Here is a 23,080-nt window from a genome sequence, read left to right as displayed (position 1 = left end):
AAATAAAGCAGAAATTCACAGATTCATCTGCGAAGTCATGCACTGCATTACAGCGCTTCAGAGAAAATGCATTAACAGAGCAGATGATTGTTTTTGAGGGAGGAGATCGCTGAACTGATGCTTCTCAGCTGACAGTACTATATGGAAAAGCTGAAGTTGAGTAAGCCTCAGTCTCTATCATCTACCTTACTAGATGCGGCCTTATCTAATCATCCTGATCACAGTGGGAACAAAGATCACCTAAGAAAAGGACTGATCTCTGCTAACCACCATACGCTGCAACAACTACATGGCGTCATTCTACAAGCAGTCAAATTGAGAATCATAGAATGATAGCGTGGTATGAAACACCACGTGGTCATTTGGAGGGAAATGTCTAACTAATTTCATTATTTGCTACTTCTGCAATTTACTTGAACGTGAAACAACTCAGTACAGAGAAGTGAAAGGAAAAATGGCAGAGAGGAGGTGGGCCAAAGGGCTGGGAATTCTGAACTCGGCTAGCAGCTCCTCAGCTCTCCATTCCAGGAGAGGGAAAAATGCTCCCCAGAGCAATGTAGACAGCAGACAGGCTCAAAAGCCCTGATAATACCAGCAAAAGCATTTTGAGAAGTCTGCCTTTGCATAAATACATGCAGGCTGCACTGTCACATTTAATGAAATCAAAATACAAAACTACCACCAAGACAATGCTGACAAAAAACCAGAAGACAATGGAAATCTCTTGATATGGCAATGTCAAGGGGTTAGTGTCTAGATAGAGTTATTATACAATTGTTACTAAACTATAAACCCATTAGCTACTGTTGTACCTACCTATTTCTCAGCATAAGGTGATTCCATCAGACTTTTTCCCATGAATGACTCTACCACAACCAAGTTGAGATTTTCTCCACATGGATGGAAATTAACCTCCTTTCATTCCACGGTCACTTCTCACCCTACCAAATTCATGGGAAAAGAAATTTCCCCAAGCAACACTATTTCCATTTTGCAAGGCTTAAATCAGCCCTTTCAGAGGAGTACTGTTGGAGTATTTCACAGAAGACCTCACTGAGCTACCCCCCATTATTACACTTCGAGGTCATCTTCCATATGTATTGTCCATACAAAGGAAGTGAATGCACACGGCATTTCTATCACCTATCGGATGAGAGAAATAGATGTCCCTGGTCATGCAGCACAGCTGACCTTATCTACAGGTGTTGCAGCCACATGAAAATCAAAAACCTAGCTGATCCCACAGCAAAGTTGGTCAGCTTGTTCTAGGTGATAAGCTGTTGCGTGCCCAAGAAGTAAGCTTGCAGAGCAACCCTGCTATATGTAAGGAAATGTGCCCCTAGTTACTGCTGTCTGCCTTCACCCCAAATCCTGAAGGAGAGCAACATGCATGTCAATTTTTTTCTAAGCTTCACACCATTTTCTGTCACCTACAGCAGACATCAATAGACGCATCTGAACCATCATAATTGAAGTGGGTGAAAGAAATGGCAAATCTGACAGTGATGGGTAGTCCACACGATATGGACAGCTTGGTGATGAAATTAAAGCAGCTGGTGGAAAACTGAGGTGCTTACTGAATTACGGCAAGGAATCATGACACCATCAGAAACGCTAGCTGAAGACACACTCGTTTTCTCTCTCAAAAAGTGAAAACTCCTATGCCAAGTAGAGAGTGATGTTTTAAATCTTTTCTTCTGCGGTGTATTTCTTGGACCATTAACCAACATACTTCTCAGGCTGTGCTGAGTAAGCCTTTCCAGTGCTAACGTTCTGAATTATGTATCTCCTAATAGCTTGTAACCACTCTCTAGTGAATGTTACAGGCGGCTGGGGAGAATCTGATGTAACTTGCTCTCCCAAGTTGTTTGAATCACCTTTTTTTTTCTTTCTTTCTTTTTTTTTTTGGGGGGGGGGGGGGGGGGGGGGGGGTAGAGATTGCTATAATTTCCAAAATGATCAACTATATGCTTTTCTAACATACCAAATCCTCGGTGTATTGCAATTGGTGGTTAATGGTATATTCTCAAAGCTTAATATTTAACAGCACTCCACTGGCATAAAAAGCGACACAAAAGAGCTGAATAACCTCTGGTGTGGCCAATTTTGCTAATGATAGTCTTTTTTATGTTAATGAATTATACCGAATGTTCTCATTTCATAAATTAATGCACCATCTGTGTTGTGGTTTAACTCATCTCTAGTGTATGAGAACCAAAAGGCTCATTGTCAACCTCAGAGATTTGATCGAACCATTTTCTCTGTCCGGAGAACTGCCTGCTGGAAACTGGAGCTGCCATTTTCCAGGAAGGACCCTCTCTTGTGACTATTTTCCCTTGCAACTCATGAACCTGTGCCTGTAAAGCCAAGGTGGGTTTTCAATCCCACTTCCTCATATCCCTCTGCATGGTCATGCAGGTAAAACCACCGGATGGTACATGGTGTGTATCCTCTCTCTCGAGCAGAGGAACACTTACTTCTAATAGCTGACATACTGGTTTGTATGGGTGGGGAACAAGACATATTGTCTTTGAATTGCTGGACCGCTTGGGACAGTTTCTCCATAGCCAAGTCACAGGCCTGTAAGGAGAAAGAGAGACCATCTTCATATTGTCAGAGTAGTCATAGCCACTTAATCTACTGTTGGACTTTTGTTACCTTTCCAGTTCCTTCCTATCAGGGTGCTGGCATACAGCGACGGTGCATTCTATACAACTCTCTGCCATTCTATGCAACTCTCTCGGTCGCATCTGTATCATGTTATCTGGATCCTGGGAGTTGGTATCATCATCCAAGTTAATTTCATACATCATCTCTACCACAGCTAGTTCCCTCAAGTACTGGATACCTGTCTCCATGGTGGTCCATTTGCCTGGGTTAACTACCAAGTTTTCCTTGAAGGGATATCTTTCCCTCACGGCTGACAAGTCACCACCATAGGATGAAAGACTGTGTCCCTTTTCCAATTGCTTTGTCAGTGTCTCTTGCTCTAGAAAGAGATCCTAGCTGCTTGGCTTCACTGCCCACTGAGTCCAGGCTATTGGCTCCACCAACTCAGCTCTGGAGCAGCCAAGGGGCAATGTGCTCACCTGGACAATCGCTATAATCCTTTCACAAGTCTTGCAGCTCAGGCAAAGTTAGAAGTCGGGTGGTTTAGGTCTCTTCCTCCAGCTTTCGTAATGGCATCACTCCATCTTCTTCTCCAAACTTATAAGCTTCTCTGTTTGCAAAACCTTCTGACTTTCATAGACATTTTTTTCATCTTGCTTATATGTGCAACAGATACTGGCGCTGGTTGGTTCTCTGGTTGAGCTGTCGGGCTCGTCACAGGGATTGAAGTAACCACAAGACTGGTTGTGAGTGTCATGGTACCTGCAGGACCCTTCAGAAGGTGCAGAGTAACCACAAGGTCTGTCAAAAAGGTCAGAGCAACTGCAGGATCTGTTGCAGGTGTTGAAGCAGCTGCAGGGTCTATCACAGGAGCTGGAGCAATCTCAAAGCCCATCACAGGAGTTGGACCAACCACAGGGCTCATTGAGAGGGTTGGAATGACAGAGGGATCTGTCCCAATGTTTGAAGCAACCACAGGACCTGCTTCAGGAATTGGAGCTCCTGCAGGGTCTATCACAGTTGGAAGGATTGTTGCACTGTCATCAGATCCAGAAGTATTCTCTTCCCCTTGAGGATCCTGAACAGCACTGAATAGAGCCTGGTAGGCGTGGGCCAGGCCCCAGCACACTGCAGTGATTTGTGCCTCTTCAGGATTGCCAGGGCAACAGTAGACCTTTTCCAAATATTCTAATAGATTCAGGATTCTGCAGCTGTTCAGAGGTGAAGTTCCAAACCTCTGGGAGTGCCCAGTGCTCTAGGCACCTGCCCATACCATCCCTCACCGTCTGCCACTCAGAACTATCCTGCGTCAGGGCAGATCTCTGGGTGATATACTTCAATAATTCTTTAATCTTAAACATACCCTGAAACCCATTTGTGATACATAGAAATAGGAATATGCTGTTTGAACATCCCACGGATATTCAGAATTCTCAAGAGCTCTTGTAACCAGCTCTATGGAAAGAAGGAAAAGTGAAAGGGAGGCTGAGGAACCACTGGAAAGTGTCTTCCACTGTCTCCTCCGTAGCTGGGCTCCTCAGGGAGAGAAAGCAAAGTGTGTAATTACTGATACTATCAACAATATGGATTCCATAGCCCAAAGATGATTGCAATGTTGAATACATACAAACCAGCAGTTTCTCAGCTGCCAATTTTATCACAATACAGGCCAAGGCCACGCAGCATAGCAAAATAAAACCTTTAATCCAACCCCAGATATGACAAACAACGGAGCAGGAAGAATAAGCAACAAGGTGCTACACAATATAGTTCCATGAGAAGACTCCCACAAAGCTCCATAAATAGGGAAAAAAAATAACCTTGTGACCAGCAATTATCAAACTACCACAGCACCCTGTGTTAACGTGCTGTGGTCAAATCTGCTGTTATGTCATCCCTTGGAGCCCCACATTGGGTGCTACACTGACTTATGGTTTAACAAGTTAGGTGGCTCAGCACCACACAGCTGCTTGCTCACTGCCCCCATCCCAGCGGGATGGGGCAGAGAACTGGAAAAAAAACAAAGTAGAATTTGTGGCTTGAGACAGAACTATTTAATAAGATAGAGAAAAAGAAAAGTATTCTTTTTTATTATATGTAACTATTATTATAGTTACGACAAATCACAGAATATATGTATATGAATGTATTTAACAAGTGATGCACAAGCAACTGCTCACCACCTGATGGCCAATGCCTAGCTAGCCCCCGAGCAGTAGAAGAGAGAGAGATGATGAACTCCCACCCCCTTCATAAATCCTTCCTCCTGATGTCACATGGTATGGAATCTCCCTTTGGCCACTTGAAGTCAGCAGTTCTCCCTCTGTTCCCTCCCATTACCCTGTGCCCTTTGCTGTGAACAGCCTTGGCTCTGTACAGCACTGCTAAGCAGCAGCTACAAACATCAGTGTGTTATCAGTACTGTTTTTCTGCTAGAACCAAAACACAGCATCATACCAGGAACTGTGAATAAAACAATTCTGTCCCAGCTGAACCTAAGACAATCTTAACTAGTTTAGAAAGCTTTTCAGACAAAAACATTCTAGCCTGAGAAAGTCTCTAACTTATGTTTTCCCTCTGCCTGTGATTCCATATAGTGCAGCAAAAGGCCACCGATTCCTATTGTTTTGCTTTTGTATTCTGCTTAAATAGTTAAAGCCTTTGCAATAATGAGGAGAAAACATTCTTATAAACCTGAGGGAGGAGACCAAGGAAATTTGACCATGACAGTGAAACAAATAGGTTTCTATGTGAAAGAGACACCTACATGAAGAACATTTGAAACTTTCCATCTCTACCAGTATTTTCAAAAAACAATGTAGCACTTATTAAACAATGCTCACATAACCTCTTCTAGCAAAGGTTCTGCTTAAAAACATACCTTTAGAAGTGAAATTCTTACACCATTTTCATTAGTCTCACGGTGTTTGCAGATGTAAAGCATTCCCAAGCTAATTTTAAGCATTCAATAGCTGGCTTTGTAAATTTCATGTTTATTCTCATTCAAAAGCTTCACTCAATGTGAAGTACTTACACATCTGTCAGAGCCTTCCATGCGCAAGGACTAAGAACAGCAAGAAACAGTTCTGGACTATTTCTAATCTGGCAGGAAAGGAGTTCTTGGAGCACAGACTGAGGAGCATTGCTCTAGGCTGTATTCCAAGACTGTGGCAGGCTTTGCCAGACACTGAGCCCAGGAGGAAAGCATTGAGGGGATGGCTACAGTACAATGTAGGCTCTGAACAACGCTGAGACCTGCTGGGATCTGGAAAAAAGCTGTTCCAGTGGTTACAACAGGAGATTTTTGCAGGGATGAAGAATGGCTGAGAAGATATTAGCTCTGCCTGCTCTTGCTATGCTGTCTGTTTCAGCGTTCATGGTGTCAGTTGCCCAACACATCATGCACTTGACACTCCTCTTCTTTCAAGGCAGGTGTGCGCTACCCATCTTCAAACTGCCCTCTGGAAAAGCTCTAGTTTGCTGGTGGCTCCTTTGGCTGCATGACAATCCAGAACAGGGAGGACCTCAAACGCAGCCTAAATCCAAATTAATGTTGTAAGATCTGCGCTACGTTGCGTAGAAACCTGCAGGACTGAACGAGTTTGCCTTCTGCACTCAACAAAATGGAAGCTACAAAAGAAATTTGTGTACAGTAGAGCATGCTATGGTGACCTTGAAGGCTTCGGAAAATGGAGGCCAACTTTTCATATTACTGTCAAGAAAAGATATGTTGTTCTTCATCTCTGCAGTCAACACCAACACTTGATGCTTTCTGAAAGCAAGATCTTAGTGTTAAGCAAGCAGACTTGTCTATTATTCATAGCTCCAGGAAGCGGAGTCCCTGCAAGCACATACTATTGCCTGAGCAACTTAACAAGTGCTTCTGATGTTAGAATTGATCAGAGATTAACTGAAAGAAAGATAGAACGCGTCCTAAACATGTGGAAGTGAATCCATGGACTGTTTTTTCCTAGCCCAATGAAGACATAAGCCGTTTAGATAATAAACTTCTTTTTCAGTGAGTGATTCTATCATCACCCTCAAGCTATTTCAATTTCTACGAAGTTGGTAACCTGTATAAATCTGAGAAATACCATTAATCACTGACTGACTGAACTCAGAGATGCCAAAATGTTCGTAACCACCTCTAGCATTTTCTTTCCTATATTGCCCAGTTCAGCGTTACATGCCTAATGACATAACATATAGAAAATTATACTTGCCTTTTTAAAGGACAGTAGAAGTGTAAACCTGGCTCCTGGAAGCTGCTGCTGACATGTATGAGCACTATTAAAACATATTTTACCCAAAGCCTTATTGTTAGCTTCTGAGTATTATAAAATACCACACCTGAACTGCGAGGCACTGATGATTCCAATGACCTGCCCTCCTCTCCCCCAAAATGTTATGCCCTATTCAGCTCAATAAAAACTCCCTGTTACTGAATTTTCATTATTACTTTCATGTAACGTTAGTGGTGTTGATTCTACCAGAATAAATCTTCTGAACTCTGTTTTCCCTTACAATTATGTCACCCAAATAAAACCACACTTGAAGCCATATCACCCCTCAGCAGACACACAGCCTCAGCCTCCTGGAGTCATGCTTTATCCATGTGACATCCCAGATTTTGACCACTGTATGTTCTTGTCATCAGCATTTGGAGGTTCCACTGTGCTCTGAGGGACAGCTCTGAACCTAGTTTGAGCCTGAAAAGAGGGCAAGAATACAAGCAAAGAGGCGCTGAGCTCTGCCACCCTCCAGAGGAGGAGCAAATGCTGGGTTGGGGGGGCCAGCGCCATCACCTAGCCAACTGCGCTCCACATCAAAAACACTTGCTTACTTTCTAGTCTTTTTGGCAAGAAGTAGATTGTGGCACAAGGGCAGCACTGCTGGCTGAATCTAAACACAAAACCAATGAGTTGTCTGATATTTGTAGAGTAAGTAAATTGATTACCCTATGAGTTGATCTTTGTTTTGTTCCACAAGGGTGGGAGGAACATTAGAGACGATGACTTGCATATCCAACTGATTGACCACAGAGACCTGGAAACAAAAGAGTGAAATTCAATTGGCACTTCCATGTGTAACATCCTCTCTGTACAAACAGAATGGAATAATTGCTTTCCTGCCTTCACAACCATGCGCTGATGTACCAACTTCTCATTAAATTGCAGAGTAAGAGAGCTGGGAAATCCTGCTTTGCTTGGCAGCCAGAACCAATAAACTGCAGGCAAATATTTAACCAGAATATTTAAATCTGTAACTGCAGGCCCACATCAGAACTGTGTACAGCTTTTTGGAAGGAAGTATTCATTTAGCATTTACTTACAGGACCACGAATCTCCCACATGCCACATTCAAAATCACTTATTAGCATTTCAGCATTTCTGATGACGTGACAGGAAAATCCAACTTTGGAAACATGCAGTTTGCACCAAGGTAAGTGCTAATACCAGATTAATTCAATTAGATCAAATTAGACTTTGTTAGAAAATTAAATTTTTGATCTATCTTGAATGAAGCCATCAGTGCAAGTATTTCTTTTACCTCAAATTCCTTTAACTTCTCTCTCTATATGGGATAAAACCTCTCAGCTCAGCATTTTCTACCACAAAAGCGTGCCACTCCTCTGTTTCTCAATAACAGGTTGGAGCATGAATGTGCAGAAGGGCCTACAAGTGTGTAATACGTTCAGCAGAGCTGGCAAACTGCTCCACATCTCCCCATGTAGTTTCTCTGAGCTATGTTTAGCATGATCCCAGGCAAAGGCTGCCTTCTGGTGAAATGTATGCTGGTTTTCTCCTTCTAAAATGTTTGTTGCCTCCTGCAATAGCTCTCTCTTCACAAGCAGGACCAGCTTGCTGATGACAGCAAACATCACACCCTGTGCATCACCTGTCTGTAGAGGATTCCAGAGCTAAATTTGGAGAAGTAAGTAGGACAATGTTAAAACAGATACATTTAAAAATCAGAGATATTCAACTCCATTCTAACAGAAAGAACAACTTGTGCGCTTTTCAAAGAAGAAGTGTGAGCCCTGCAAGCACTTCAGCAGAGAAGCTGGAATATACTCTCACATCAAACAGCGATTTAAGCTTTGAAGCTTAATTCAACTTTAAATATTCAAATGTTCTTGAAATGTCATCAGATGCACTGATCAGCAGTACAGACTTCTGTGTGAGAAATACTGAATTATAATGAGCTCAAAATAAATTTCAGACTATCACCATTAAAAGGACCTCTAAAGCAATGAGCAGTTTAATATACTTAACTACATTACACAATTCAAGCAACGGCTGCACTTATTTACTGAGTACTGCATGAATGTAAAACATCTCTTGAAGCTCAAGGAACCACAATTATGATTTACTGTTCATTTACTAAAATACAAAGGGAAACAGATTTGTGACAAGCTACAGCAAACCAATGGCGTGGAACAAAAAGCACAGCAGCACTAACTTGTATACTACGTGCACTTGTAAAGATTTTCATTTTTTTTTTTCAATTATAAAACAGCATTAAGCTGGGAAGCTATGTCAGATTTAACTAACGCTGTTCTGAGAGAAGCTGTGGGAAGAAACTGTTCCCTTCACTTCCACTTGAAGAGTGGAAACACGCTCAGAGCAGAGGTGGAAGGTGTGACACAGCGAAAGCCCTTCCTGAGGTACCACCTTCACTGCTCTGTGGTGGGGGCACAGTTACCTGGGACCATCCAAACCACCGTTCCATGGAAAGCTTTTGCTGTTCCAAAATCCAAGCAAAAAACCTGGTCCTGCGATGCTAAACAGCAGGCACCAGCTTAATGCATAAGGGCTGGCAGTCAGCATGCTCAGACACCTCCTGTCTACGAGTATCTGAAGAACACATGCTGAGAAGCAGGAACATTTCAGAATACATTAAATTAGTAGCAGAGCAAACTGGATGTTTGTGGCAGAGGTCAAGAAGACATCAGCCCCTAAGTGTTCTCCCTTTGATCACCTGTTTAATTTGTTAGGCACCTTCCCATTTTTCTTAAGGCCAAGCACTGGGGCACTACCTGACTTCTGGGAGTAACTGATGCTGAGTGCTGAATGAGGAAGGAGTCCTGTGAAAGCCTATGAATTCTAACAACCCTTTGATTAAAGATGACACCACGGTAAGTATTCACAGTCCAACCTTACTGACTTGAAGTGCCTACTTGCAGCAAACTCATTATGAAGTGTAAGTTCCTATTTGTCCCTTTCATCTTGAAGCTATAAAGGAAAACTCCGTCATGTGGACCCAAACTGCAGACTAAGATGTCTGACTTGAGCCACCTTGCCAGTCTCAGCTAGAAGAACAGACAGGCAGCCTCTATGTGGAGCAGCCCCTATAGCACAAAGAAATTTTACCAGTGGATTTGGTGGTTATACTGCTCACAGAGCAGTGCCAGCATATGGAAGCACTGTCCTGACCCTTACTCTGGAGAATACCTGGCTCTGCCCCATTCTTTGCTGCGCTGTCCTTTTGGTGTTGCTCTTCTCCCTCTAATCTTCCCAGTGCAATCACAACTTTTTCCCACACATCTTAGCTCTTTTGCATGTAAGCAACTTATTTCATTTCCCTCATCAACAGGCACTCCTTTAACCTGTACAGAAAGCAGTAACAACTTCCAGTCTGAACTCCTGACACTGACACGTGTCCCTTGGCAGTGGGACACATCCTATGCAACTATGAAGCCCAGAACAGCTTAGTCTGGTTAGAAGGGATCATTTTTTACGGATCATATTCAGTGAAAACCTAAACTTCCATGTTAAAATAGTGTCAGTCTGTAATTGCTCAAGAACACTGTGCCAGACTGCCCATCGTTCACTAAGACAACCTAAAAACATCTCTATATGTTAATGAGACAAACGTCACTTGCTAATTTTAATGTCATCTCTTACTGGCCATATTTGAATCTAGTTCTCCCACACTCGTTGCATGAGAACGCCCTGCCATTTTGAGAGGCCAAGCATGAGGACATGATACATTATGTTTATTTGCTCAATTACTGCATAACTCAATACACAAAATATTATGGCTATCATCTGTATCATTTGACAGTGTTCCCATGAACTAGATAATGTACTTCATCCCTATGACATTATGCTAATATTGATCCAATCCATCATGTTATATGGGCTTTGAAGAAATGAAGCTCTGATGGTTCCTGTGACTGGACTAAGTCAATGTCCTTTTATAAGCACAAAAAAGGAAGTCAGAGCCTAAAGCTGATGCCATTTTTGAATTGTCGCTTTCCCTGTAAGCTTCAAGTACAGTTTTAGCCCAAAGCTATTTCTTTCCTCTCTCTTCCAGACATGAGCAAGTCATAGCTCTCAAAGCCTGTTTGCTCAGCTCTGTGCCTGCAGTGCATGCCAGACAGATATGTAACTGTGACCTAGAAGCTCTGTAGTGACCTTAACAAAGAACACAGACCAAGTTAGTGAGCTTTTACTTGGTTTATTCATTGGTGTTTTGAGACATACTAGCTCTGCTTCACATACTCTGAATGGGAGCTGAGTGCACCTTGCTGCCTAAGAAAATATTTAGAGCAGACCTGAAAACAGTTGGGGATTTGACCTACCTTACACTTAGAATACACAATCGCTTTCTTTTCTGCCACCAGGGTCCAAAACACCCAGAACATAATTTAATCCACACTTAACATAAACAACCATAATTTCAACTGAATCATTAAAAACTGCACATTGAACAAATAAAATACTGAGCAAAAAAGCTCCTGATTTAAAAAAGAGTTTTATTTCAGTGACTTGTAAAGATAAAGTACACTGTTTATGGTCTTTCTGTAGGTCTGCTTAGAATTAAGCTTTATGTAGTGTTCAGATTTCCTCGCTAATCACTCTAACAAGATAACGCCTGGCTCATACTTACGAGTACGTCTGCTTTGCTGCTCAGTCCTTTTCCGTAATCATCAGTCGCAATGACCTGAAACTTGAAATAGGATCTTCTCATATTTTTGAACAGCATAGCAGTTTTTATTAGCCCTGTGTAAGCTTCAATCACAAAACCTTCTTTACCATCCTTGATTGGAGGAATGATGAGCCTGTACTGCATGGCACTGTAATTCCCAGTGTCTTTATCGTCAGCCTAATAGGGAAAAAATAAAAACAAGCACAGGCAAATAAAATAAATATTCACACAAAGAATCATTAACCTCGTCCTTTAAGTAAAGTTGCACATCGGTCCAGCAAATCTTTCCCACTGACGTTTAAAACATCAGATTCCAGAGAGCAGATACTGCTATTACTGTAAATGGTTCATTTAACTCCGCCGCATACAGTTTTGCTTTTCCAGCAATTTCTTTCTCCAACATTAGCACCAAACTGTTAGAATAAAAATAAAATAAAAGGACTTTCCAGGTCTGCATCAAACTGAAGAGGTAAGAGCAGTATAAACCTGAGAAACAGCCACTGCTGAGTTCTTGTTATAACCTATTAAATACGAAAGAGAAAATGAACAACGCACACACACAGACAAGAACATCGTCCCTCTTTTTAGAGACATTCTTCATTCTCAAGGATTGAGCACATATTTTTGGAGTATTTTTATCTGTTCATTTTTTTTTAGCATCCCAGTATTGCTGCACAACAGGTCTGATGGCCACAGCGCAGGACACAAAGCACTCTCCCACCAGTGAGCTGCTAAGGAAGTAGGACGCTGCACTGGCATCAATGAAGCTGCCCCTGCAGCTGTTCTAACCCTGACCTTGTGCCTAACAGCCCTGTGGAGCCCTCCACACCTACCCCATTGCTCCACTCCAAAAATCAGTACCTGTATTCAGATAAAAGTGTTTCTAAGGACCGTTAGAATGTGCGCCTCATCTAGAAAGAAGTCAGGGAGACAGCAGCTTATTGCTGCTGTACCTTTGCCTACTTGCTGGGCTGGGCAGTGCCTCAGCAGCTAGAATGCCTCAGCATCTATTAGAGGCTATTATCAAAGCACTGGCACAGCATCTTAAGTCTGAAGCCTCAGTGAGCGTTGGAGAAAAAAAACCCTCACCATCAAGAAAGGTGCACGTCTTTCCGTATAATGTGTAATTCCTCAGAACTGAAAAATAAAAACAATCAAAATCCAGTCAGGATTTATGTCAGCGTTAAGAGCTTGTTTACCATGATATGCCACTGTCTGTCTGAAAAGCATCATCTGTGCAAGGTCATTACGCCTTAGAAAGACAGCCATTAATCATCATTAATTGTTTTCTCACCTTCAGAGAACAAAATCGGTGTGAATTGTTGCCAACTCCTATTTTATCTTAATTTCTGGCTAGTTTTCTGAGTTACCAGTGAGGATGCAAGTCCCTGCAGCACAGTGCATTGCTTTCCAAACACTGCCGTGTCAGTGGGGTACCACTGGCCAAGGTGCTGAAAGCTGCCTGCATTTTCCACTCTGGCTGCTCTCAGGCGCCATAGAACAGAGAGGGTAACACAGAGTTAAGCTGTTGTACCTGGCCTCTTTTAGTTGGAGGCAATGAGCACGTCAATGTGCCACAGAACTGCCCAACGCGAGGACTACCACAATGGCAGTGGCTGTCAGGCTGCTCATCACTCAGAAAACTTTGGGTGACCATGCCCAGGCACCTATCTCACTGCACTCTCATTCCTGTTCCTCAGCAGGGAAGAGGGAGAAAAGAAAACCCTGGGGGTCAGGGTAGAGGCAGGAGGAGTACGCACCAATTACCATCACAGATTTGACTTGGGGGAATATAAATTAATTTCTTGGCACTTACAGCTTTCAGATTTGCCTCTTGGTGCTATTCAGATCCATTTTTTTCAATGTGTTTCAAGAGACCCTTACAACCCTCATGTATTTAAGGGTGAGATCACAAAGTCTCTGCCTGTAGCAGCCAGGGAACCTGAATACACACAAAGTAACATTTGGAGCAATCCGTGCAGAATTCCTCCTGCATGCTGCCCAAGAGACAAAAAACATCCTCAGAAATATCTTCATGGGGATTCAGACCAGCCAACCTTTTAAAACAACCACCTCACTACTTCCCAGAGGTGCTACGCAGGGTGGGCACCATGCCCTTCTAACAAGACAATTTTGGTGCTAAAATGAATGCGCTAGATTGCTGCAGTTGAGCAATGAGCCTACTGCTTCATTTTTCGCATTAGGGAATTCTACCTCAATAGAAGGACATGACTTCTAATTGTTTGTTTCAGTAACAACTGAAATCAATTCCACCTTCAATATTTCACACTTGCACTACCAACAAATTTAGACCTAAATTAAGGTATCAGCATGACAGGCACGGACACTAAATCATTCTTTCTGAATAAATGTCATGACACTGGTGCAATTGCTTGCAAGAAACGCCGCTGAGTTTAGTGAATGAAACCTTCTACATTACAGAGATTTTCAACTTCTAAGCATGCGGTGGTTTGAATCCTGCAGCTCAGGCCCCCAAGGCGGGTAGAAAGGCTGCAGGTTCATTTTCAGAAGTTAGGAGAACTTAGTGACACTCCAGAGAAACAGCCTCAGCATGATTAAAATTCTGTCTATTTCCAACGCAGAAACCATCTACATGCAGATGAGCAAAGCAGGTGCAGAACTGCCTGAGGAACTTGAAAAAATCATCAGATTCCAATTTCAAATATTCTAACATTGTTATTTTCATTTCTCCATCTTTTTTTTTTAAACCACTATTTCTACTTAGATCAAACCCAACGATGACTCTGAGCACTGTTCAGCTGTGCGGGACCACCAGAGAGAGCTTGTGAGCTGCTGACATCCATGTACCAACTTCCTTAACACGGAGTAAGGATGTTTGCTATTCTTGTAATTTGTCCTGAAGGTAAATATTTTTGACACTTCATTAGGTAGAGATATACGATGCCTCAAGAGTTGCGTTATGACTGTCAAAGAAGAGAAAGAGCAATACTTAATCTTAATATCATAGCAGTATATCTTCCTTCTGTTATGTGCAAGAAATACAGATGTCTCCCAAATTCTGCTGCAGTTGAGGACAGATAAATATGTATAATCTCAGGAGTCACCATGCCAAACCCTGTGCTCCTGCAGCTGAGCACAGGCATGCTTGCAGCAATAAAGCATGGCCAGCGTCACCCTGTGCTGCCTCCAGCCCTTCCTCTCCACAGAGGTAAAGGGGCAGCTGTGGGGCTGTTCTTAGCTTTCTCACAGAAGTACATTATGCAGCCAGGTATCAGCTGGAATACACTGCCCTGGGACCTACTGCTGACGGTATTTATCTCAAGGTCACTAGCAGTTCTACTGTATAATTTTGCTGGCTACAACACCAGCGGGATGATGGGCACAGCTGCATTGCTTCTGACAAAAAGTGCTTTTACACATCAAAATCTGCTCCACTGCCTTAAAACAGAGAAGAACCAGAAAGGTACTCCGTTTTGGTTCTTCACCTTGAAAGGAGTGAGAAGGAAAAGTCCTTTTAACTCAAGTGTGGAAACGTGCAGGATATGGTATTGGTGGCAGGTGGATGGTTGGACAAGATGATCTTAGAGGTCTTTTTCAACCTTAATGACTGTATGATCCTATGACTTGGATATAATCACCAGAGCCTAGTCAGTCTGTGTGTCTGGAAGGCAAGAGATGAAAATATATGAGGCTAAGGAGGGGAAGTCTGGGGAGGGTATGCTGGGTGTTGCCAGAACCTGGATGTCTGAAGATCTCTGTAGTAGCAAAGTCAGGTGGAGGCTCACAAGTTTGAAAGAGTGAGAGGCAGGTAACTCTGAGGATGAGCGCCATGGTGAAGAAATAAAGGAAGAAATAAAAGAAAAGAGGGAAACACTAATAGCTATGACGAACTTGCTGGCTTAACAGTCTTTAAATCACAAAGCAAACATGCCTCCAAACCAGCAGAATGGCAGATGTGGCTTCCAAACTGAAAATATTAGACAATCTGTAAATTCCTACCAGCAAAAGTTGTCTTGTTCTGAAAGCTATTTTAAATACCAGCAGTGATTGGAAACAGTTGAATTTGCCATCTGCTCAGTAGCACTTAAGCTGGGAAGGAAAAAGCACAACAGCACAGGCCCATTTATTTCACATGCCCTATTAGCACCCACGGGCTCAAATCTTCTAATATTTCAATTTAAAAAGTCATGAGGGGTGTTTATTTTTCAACAGTCCCTAGGTTTGCTCAATCTCATGTCACTTCAGGACCAGCACAATGTCTTCTCCTCTCCTCTGGAAACAGCGTGGCACTACAGAGCAAATTCTTCCCTGTACCCCAACTAAAGCAGCTTTCATATTCCAATACACTTTATAGTCCAACATGGACCCCCAAAAATAGAAGGCAATCTAATTTGAAGAAAGACTTTGCTCTCTACAGCCTGGCTACTGCACAAAATCTCTGCACGTGCTAACAGAGTGAACATCGAGACTTTTTCAGACGGAATGAATGCTGCCAACACAAGTGCTTTCGTAGTAAAATGTTTGGTAAGCCAACATATTATCTAGAGACACATCTTTTGCAGGAAATTACCTGTGTGATTTAAGTTAGTGTAATATTATTCTTATCAGGGGAAGCAGATCTCTGCCAGAGGCCAGATGTTACAGCAGATGTGCACGTGCAAGTGTTGCTGCTGTCTCTGCAAACACGCTTCAAAGTAGATTCTTTCTCCTACCAAGTATCTTCTCTCCCTTCGGATTATTCTGATTCTTAATTACACTTTAACTAATAAAAGACTGCAACTAGCAAGGCAGCATTCTTCACAAAGAAGCTGTTGTCTGGTGTCCATGCAAAACTAAAATTGGTGCGGGGAAAACTTAGTGTTTCACAGAGAAAGCTGTCTCAATTGCCCAGGGCTTGATCTCACTCTCACCGAATCTGCCACTGTGCAGACTGCTTCATAGAATCAGAGAGTCACTAAAGTTAGAAAAGACCTCCAAGATCATCTAGTCCAACCATTCACCACCCACCAGTATTTCCTGCCTAACCCATGTCCCTCTGTACAATATCTACACGTTTCTTGAACCCCTCCAGGGAGACTCCTCTCCCTGGGCAGCTCGGTCCAGCACTTGACCACTCTTTGAGAGAATAAATTTACCCTAATGTCCAACTTGACCCCCCCCCGGCACAACATGAGGCCATCACCTCTTGGTCTATTGCTGTTACCTGGGAGCAGAGGCTGAACCACACCTCACCACAACCTCCCTTCAGGGAGCTGTAGAGAGTGATAAGGTCTCCCCTGAGCTGCCTCTGCTCCAGACTGACCAATCCCAGCTCCCTCAGCCACTCCCCATTAACACTTTCTCCAGATCCCTCACCAGTTTTGTTGCCCTTCTCTGGACATGCTCCTCCATGTCCTTCTTGTAATGAGGAGCCAAAACTTAACACTACACTCAAGGTGCGGTCTCACCAGGGCTGAGTACAGAGGGATGATCACTTCCCTGCTCCTGCTGTCTGCATTCTTTGCGATATAAACCAGGATATCATTGGACCTCTTGGCTACACCACCGCCTCATGTACAGCCAAGCACTGACCAGTATCCCCAGATCTGTTTCGTCTGCACAGTCTTCCTGCCACCCTGCCCCAAGCCCATACTGGTGTCTGGGATTATTGTGGCTGAAGTGCAGAACCTGGCACTTGGTCTTGTTGAACTCCATCCCATTTTCCTCTGTCCTCAGAGGAAAAAGGAAATACCAAAAAAGAAGTTATGAACAGCAATAGAAAGTAACTGGAGTTCCAATATGGAAATTGGAATTTATCATTTCTGTAAAACTCACGTCAGCCGCTTGCTGACGTGACTTTGATTCACTGACATATATTTTGGCACGCTTCCTTTTCTGCCAACACTGTCAGTATAAAAAGAAATACCCTATAAACTCAGGAATAACTTAGGAAAAACAAAAACAACCACCCTCGCTGACTTTATCAGATTTATGATCTCTGATATGTGCTCACTGAAATGTACTTCAAGGAATAGAACTAGAGAGATTAATCCCGTAAAATAAAAAGCTAAAATAGAAAAGGCTAATAACACATCATTAGGGTGAAAAGCAAATTCCTGCTAGTGATTTCCCTGAAGATTGTGTGGGTTTTAGTTTTGTTTTCCTAAAGCAGATTGGAAACACAGTGTTTGTGGCTAAAGGCAGTCTGTCTGGTACTCATTCAGAGGAGAAAGTCAGGAGTTAGATGAAAATACCAGTGGCAAAGCAGGAGCAGCCAGGAACCTCTCAGGCTTAAAACACAAGAAAGGCAGCAGTCAGTCAGCATTTTTTGAACAAACAAGAATTAGGCCATTCACGTGGGAATCTTGTTTTTAGGATTATTTAGAGATGCCACAGGCCAGGTCATATGATCCTCCAGAAATTCACAGAGTGTCATGGTAAAGGATCAAAGGTTTTTTGCTTAAACCCTTTGGTCTCACCGCAAAACATGAACCACGACTCAAGATCTCATCCACATGTAGAGCATCTTTGCCAGGCTCTGGGGGAAAGGAGGAGGCTAGCAAAGGCGGCTGCATGAAGCTGCCTCAACACTTCAGAGGCAATAATCAGCCTCAGCTATCATTACAAGAGAAATGGTATTTAACGCAGCTCCACGTTTCCTGCTGAGCTATTAGCAATAAAAACAAGGTCTTTAAGATGCAAAGAAAAGAGTCTTGCTTAGAAAGTGCCATTTGAACATACTCCTTTTTTTTTTTTCTTAGAGACATCAGCACTCATCAGCTTTCAGAGGACAATGACATTAAAAACAAATCATATTCATGTAGAGTAATTAGAATACTACGGCAGATCACTAACCAAATTATTTCTACCTAAAAGTGACTTTATGATGCTTCTTTTTTCTGAGATCAAGCTTCCTTTTTAAACTATCTATATAATCTTTCTAAAATTCCAGAGCAAAACAACACGTTATCCTACTCTAAAGGGATTTTATTGTCAAATGAATATATTAAAGGAAGCGATTACTGCTGCCAGCAAAACTGCTGCACCTTACAAAGCTGGGAGAAACAATCCATACCATTTGCTTTAGTCACATATGTAATTGTTTTCATGATGAGAGAAGTGTTTATCCAATGCTTTATTGGCCTATTCGTCTCTAAATTCGATTGGTGTGAAACATCATGCACTCTTTATTAGTTTTCATCTCTCCTTATGGTTTTTTTTTGTTTTTTTTTTTTTTAGCGCAAGTGTGGCCCATCACAGCTTCTTTCTTACTCCCAGAGTTACTTGCTGGGTTCTGTGTGGCCTCATCAGTGCACAGATTGGCGTGCTTAATAAAATATTTTTCAGAAATAAGAAAGAATTGTGCTTTGACGGGAGGGGAGAAATTCTGCATAAGCCACAGAATAGGGAATGATTTACCAATGGGAGTTAAACATACAACTGTTCAGCAGTGGTATATTTATGAAAAAAATTAGCTAATGGTGATTTACATAAATAGCTGTATTAAAAATTAATGGCTGTTGTAGTCGTTAAGGACTACTAAAGAGGAATTAATTGCCTTTTTAAAATTTGAATGCTGTAGGTTTTGCACAGGGTAATAAAGCCGGTCACCTTAATTTCATATAAATTGTACTCCTCAAAATGAGCCAGTGACACTGGACAAAGACAGAGAGGTTAGCTGGGAATAATTTGTTAAATGCCCAAACAAGGCATAAGTGGAGTGCTACCAGCAGAGTGGCAGCAGGACACTGAGGCCCGGGACAAAGCCTAAGCAGAAAGTGCTCTGCACACACCTCTGGAAAAATGCAGGTATGCGGGTGGGAAGAATGCTAGGACACTTCCCTACTTAACCTGGCCTGGACAACTGCTGGAAGAGGCTGCTGCAGGTCTTGCTGGAGTGGGAATCACCTTGAGGTAAGGACTGGAGCACCAACACAGCTGTTAGTTCTATCTTGAACCTTCTTAATAGCTGTAGTGGTAACCATCTACAGTTCCATACTTCCTAGGTAATTTCTCTCTGCTCATCTCCTATCTTGTACTTGAAAAAGAAGGATAATTATCCTAGCTTAAGATGCCACTAAACAGTGACTGTTGGCAAGTGCTTGCCATTGCGATGGTTATGTGTAACTAATTCAATTACAGTACTGGCAACAGAAGCAGGAATGCCCTGTAAATCACATCTAGCTGCAGGAGCCATCTCAATAGCTAATCACCAGCCACTCCAGTTCCCGCTATTAACCAGTGCCTCTGCTGATTCCATGGCAGTTCCACCAGCAGCGACCAATTGAAACCAAGCTGCTCCAACTGCTTGGCAGACAGGAGCTACTAGCTGACAGCAATGTGTCACAGAAGCCCTCTGGTGGCCCTAAGAGCTGCCCACCTGGCAAGCTGTTTCAGCTCTGTCAGGCTGAGATTGCTACCAGTGCAACCCTGTTAGTGTGATTTACCCTCTTGCCCTCTGATACTCAGCTCAACGTTGCAAACTGTGAAGCCAGAACTGAAAACACCTGAACTGCCAGCAGCCTCCCTTACTGCCCACCTAATCATGACCTGAAGTCATGATTAGCAGCTGAAGGGGGCCTACAGGAAAGCAGGGAAGGGACTTTTCGTAAGGGCAGGTAGCAAGAGAACGAGGGGAAACGGTCTTGAACTGTAAGAGGGCAGATTTACACTAGGTGTTAGGAAGAAATTCTTTACTGTATTCCAAACCCTGATCTTCAGATGTAAAAGGTCAAAGTAGATACAGGAAATCAGACTATGACTTGTTGCCTCGGTATGATGTAGTTAACTCCCTCCTTTAACTTCAATATAAATAAAATAGCATCTGTAAGATCCTTGCAATAAACCTGACTGCTGTTCTCAAGATGGAGAGCTGAAGAGCAGAAAAAGGCCCTCCCCGACAGCCATCTGCTCCAGCTAGCCACCACTACATTACAGCTCTCAGTAGTGTCAGACCCCCAGAAATACTAGGGGAAATTGAAAGACAAAACAGAAGTATTCTAAATGACCTAGGTGACATCCATGATGGCAATGATAAAATAGTGCAGAATCCTCCTCCAAAACAACACATTTCTACGTGGAGCTCTGGCAAGTGCAGGTCCGTATCATGAACTCAAACAAAGTGCCCAAAATTACACTAGCTATGCAAAATCTAACAACAGCAATCCCTGCTCATGGCCATTTTTTGGGTCTGAGTTCCTGGAACAACACACCTGGGCTGCTGTGAAGCATCCTATCTCCTTTCAAGCAGTGCCTAAGCATGTGGGGACTTCATCAGAGGAGGTTTAGCTGACAAAACATTTTATGAGCCAGAGATGTTAAAGCTGCAACAGGTTTTGAATCAAGAGAAATCACTACTTCTTGCAGAACCTGATTTGTATTTGAAACTAAAATGCTGTCAGAGTGAAAACTGTGGGGTGCAAAATTCCAGCATGGCCTTTTTCTTACTTGGCTGTCCTCAGAGTTCTCTCACTATTTAGCACTGCCAGAAGCCTGCCACTCTAGTGAAGGTAAAACAATGAAAATATCTGTTAAAAAAAAAAAAAAAAATCACTAATTCTTCACCATAGATTCAGCAGCACCTTCTGGTCACCTCCTGATCAAAAGTTCTGTAGCGCTTCTATTAGATTTTCCCAATGCTACAGCAGAAACAGTGAGAATTTGCTCACATTGCTCATAGGCAGATCAAATGCTATCATCCCACCTGAGTATACACTGTATGTTTTGTATAAAAAATACTCTGTATTAAAAACTTACTACAAACATATAGCCATACACTCATCTCAAGAGTTGCACATGATTTCAGTAGCAATTTCTGAAAGCCCAGCTTCAGTCAGGAAACAACATTTCACATTTGACCCACCAATTGGTTTTTCCAAATATTATGGAATAGCTTTGGCATTAAGGAAAATCTGTCTTCTTGAAGTGACATCAACTATTCACAGTATTTTCTACAAGGAGAAAAGCTAGCAACGGACTTCAAATATAGTCAATCTTTCTGCCACTCATTCTCAGGTACAAATATTTAACATCAATCTACAGTAGAAGGGGAAGGAAGAAATATTTTGCAGGGACTAAAATGCCTTACTAGCTGATAGACACAATGAATTCTTGTTTGTCACGGTCTCTTCTCAGAGTCTGAGATCAGCTTTTAAATATAAACAACAAAAAGAGGGTTGTAGGATAACAACATTTAACATTCTTTGGTTACATTCCACATCATTCATTAACTGCATGTATTTTCTCGTGCACCTATCTCAGCAGTAACTGATACAACTGTTGTTTCTTGTCTTCCAGCACTTGGAAGAGAGGAGCTAGAAGCCTAAGGAAGACATGTGGCTTTAAGGTCAGAGATCACCCCTTCTGATTGCCTATGAACACAAAGATGCTTCAGCACAAAGCTAACGTAGAATATTATAGAATCATTAAGGTTGGAAAAGACAACTAAGATCATCGTGCCACTAAACCACGGACCTCAGTGCCACATCTCTACATGTTTCTTGAACACCTCCAGGGATGGTGATTCCATCACCTCCATAGGCAACCCATTCCCACGCATTACCACTCTTCTGGAGAAGAAATCTTTCCTAATATCCAACTAGAACCTCCCATGGCTCAACTTAAGGTCTTCTCTGGAACCTCTTGTCTTGTCACTGTTAACCTGGGAGCAGAGGCCAACCCCCACCTCCCCACAACCTCCTATCGGACAGTTGTAGAGAGCAACAAGGCCTCCTCTGAACCATCCCAGCTCCCTCAGCCGCTTCTCATGCAATGTATTTTTTCTGATAGCCCTCTAAAATTTGGCCAAACTGTGCTACATGAAAGCAATCACACAGCGTGCCAAGTGGTTGCCAGCCCTTGCTCACTGGTACAGGGTCAAGTTGGTCCCCTCAAGAGAAGATCTTGGCCCTCTTTTATCACTTGATACTAGAAGCTAAATCTAGGTGCTTGTGCATTGGGAATTAGTTTAAACCTGTCTCTCCATGACCTTCACAGCACATAAAAGTTGCACAGTTAAGGAAACAGTGGTGAGAAATATGCCACAGTTAACATGAGTTACATACTTTTTTTTATGTGATAGCAGAAGATGGATTCATAGCTCAGCCTCTGATCAAGAGTTATTTTTCCTTCCCATTCTTTCACAATAGGATTGGGCTGTACTCCTTTCTCTTTTAATACACCCCTCTGCCTTACAAGCTATGATTTATTCCCTCCCTTGTACAATTTTTCAAGCATCCCACCTCACTGAGAGAGCCAAACTTTGACAAGTGCCTCTACAGGCTAACAGCACAACAAAAGTCCCAGTACAAAACAATGCTCTGACTTACGTCAGCCCCATCCACACAGAAGCAGGAACTCACTGGGGTTACTCAGAGCACGGAGATTCATACAAAGGGATACAATATCAGGGCTGTTAGAAAGCGATAAGTAGGAGTTGGTATCGAACATATAAACACACCCAATCACATGGAAAAGGAGGACTTCAAAAGGGCTGACCTAATAGTTGCATCATCCACTACTCATGCAAGTCTTTCAATTTTTCAAGCAAATCCGACTATGTCAGATAAAGATCAGG

General features: G+C 42.5%; 1 protein-coding gene across 8 annotated transcripts in view; it reads right to left on the bottom strand.

Moving 5' to 3' along the window:
• The window catches only part of PCDH15 (protocadherin related 15), a 990,968-nt gene that overhangs the window by 35,045 nt on the left and 932,843 nt on the right, over positions 1-23,080 (bottom strand). For all 8 annotated transcript variants that reach the window (XM_046942815.1, XM_046942814.1, XM_046942813.1 and 5 more), the window contains 2 exons: positions 11,506-11,721; positions 7,568-7,656 (listed from right to left, as the gene is read on the bottom strand). In XM_046942815.1, the coding sequence (XP_046798771.1) occupies positions 7,568-7,656; positions 11,506-11,721 (305 nt within the window). The remainder of the gene's footprint in view (positions 1-7,567; positions 7,657-11,505; positions 11,722-23,080) is intronic.

The sequence above is a fragment of the Gallus gallus genome, chromosome 6 (assembly GCF_016699485.2).
Source record: "Gallus gallus isolate bGalGal1 chromosome 6, bGalGal1.mat.broiler.GRCg7b, whole genome shotgun sequence".
NCBI lineage: Eukaryota > Metazoa > Chordata > Aves > Galliformes > Phasianidae > Gallus > Gallus gallus.
This window is presented reverse-complemented; position numbering and strand designations above follow the sequence as displayed.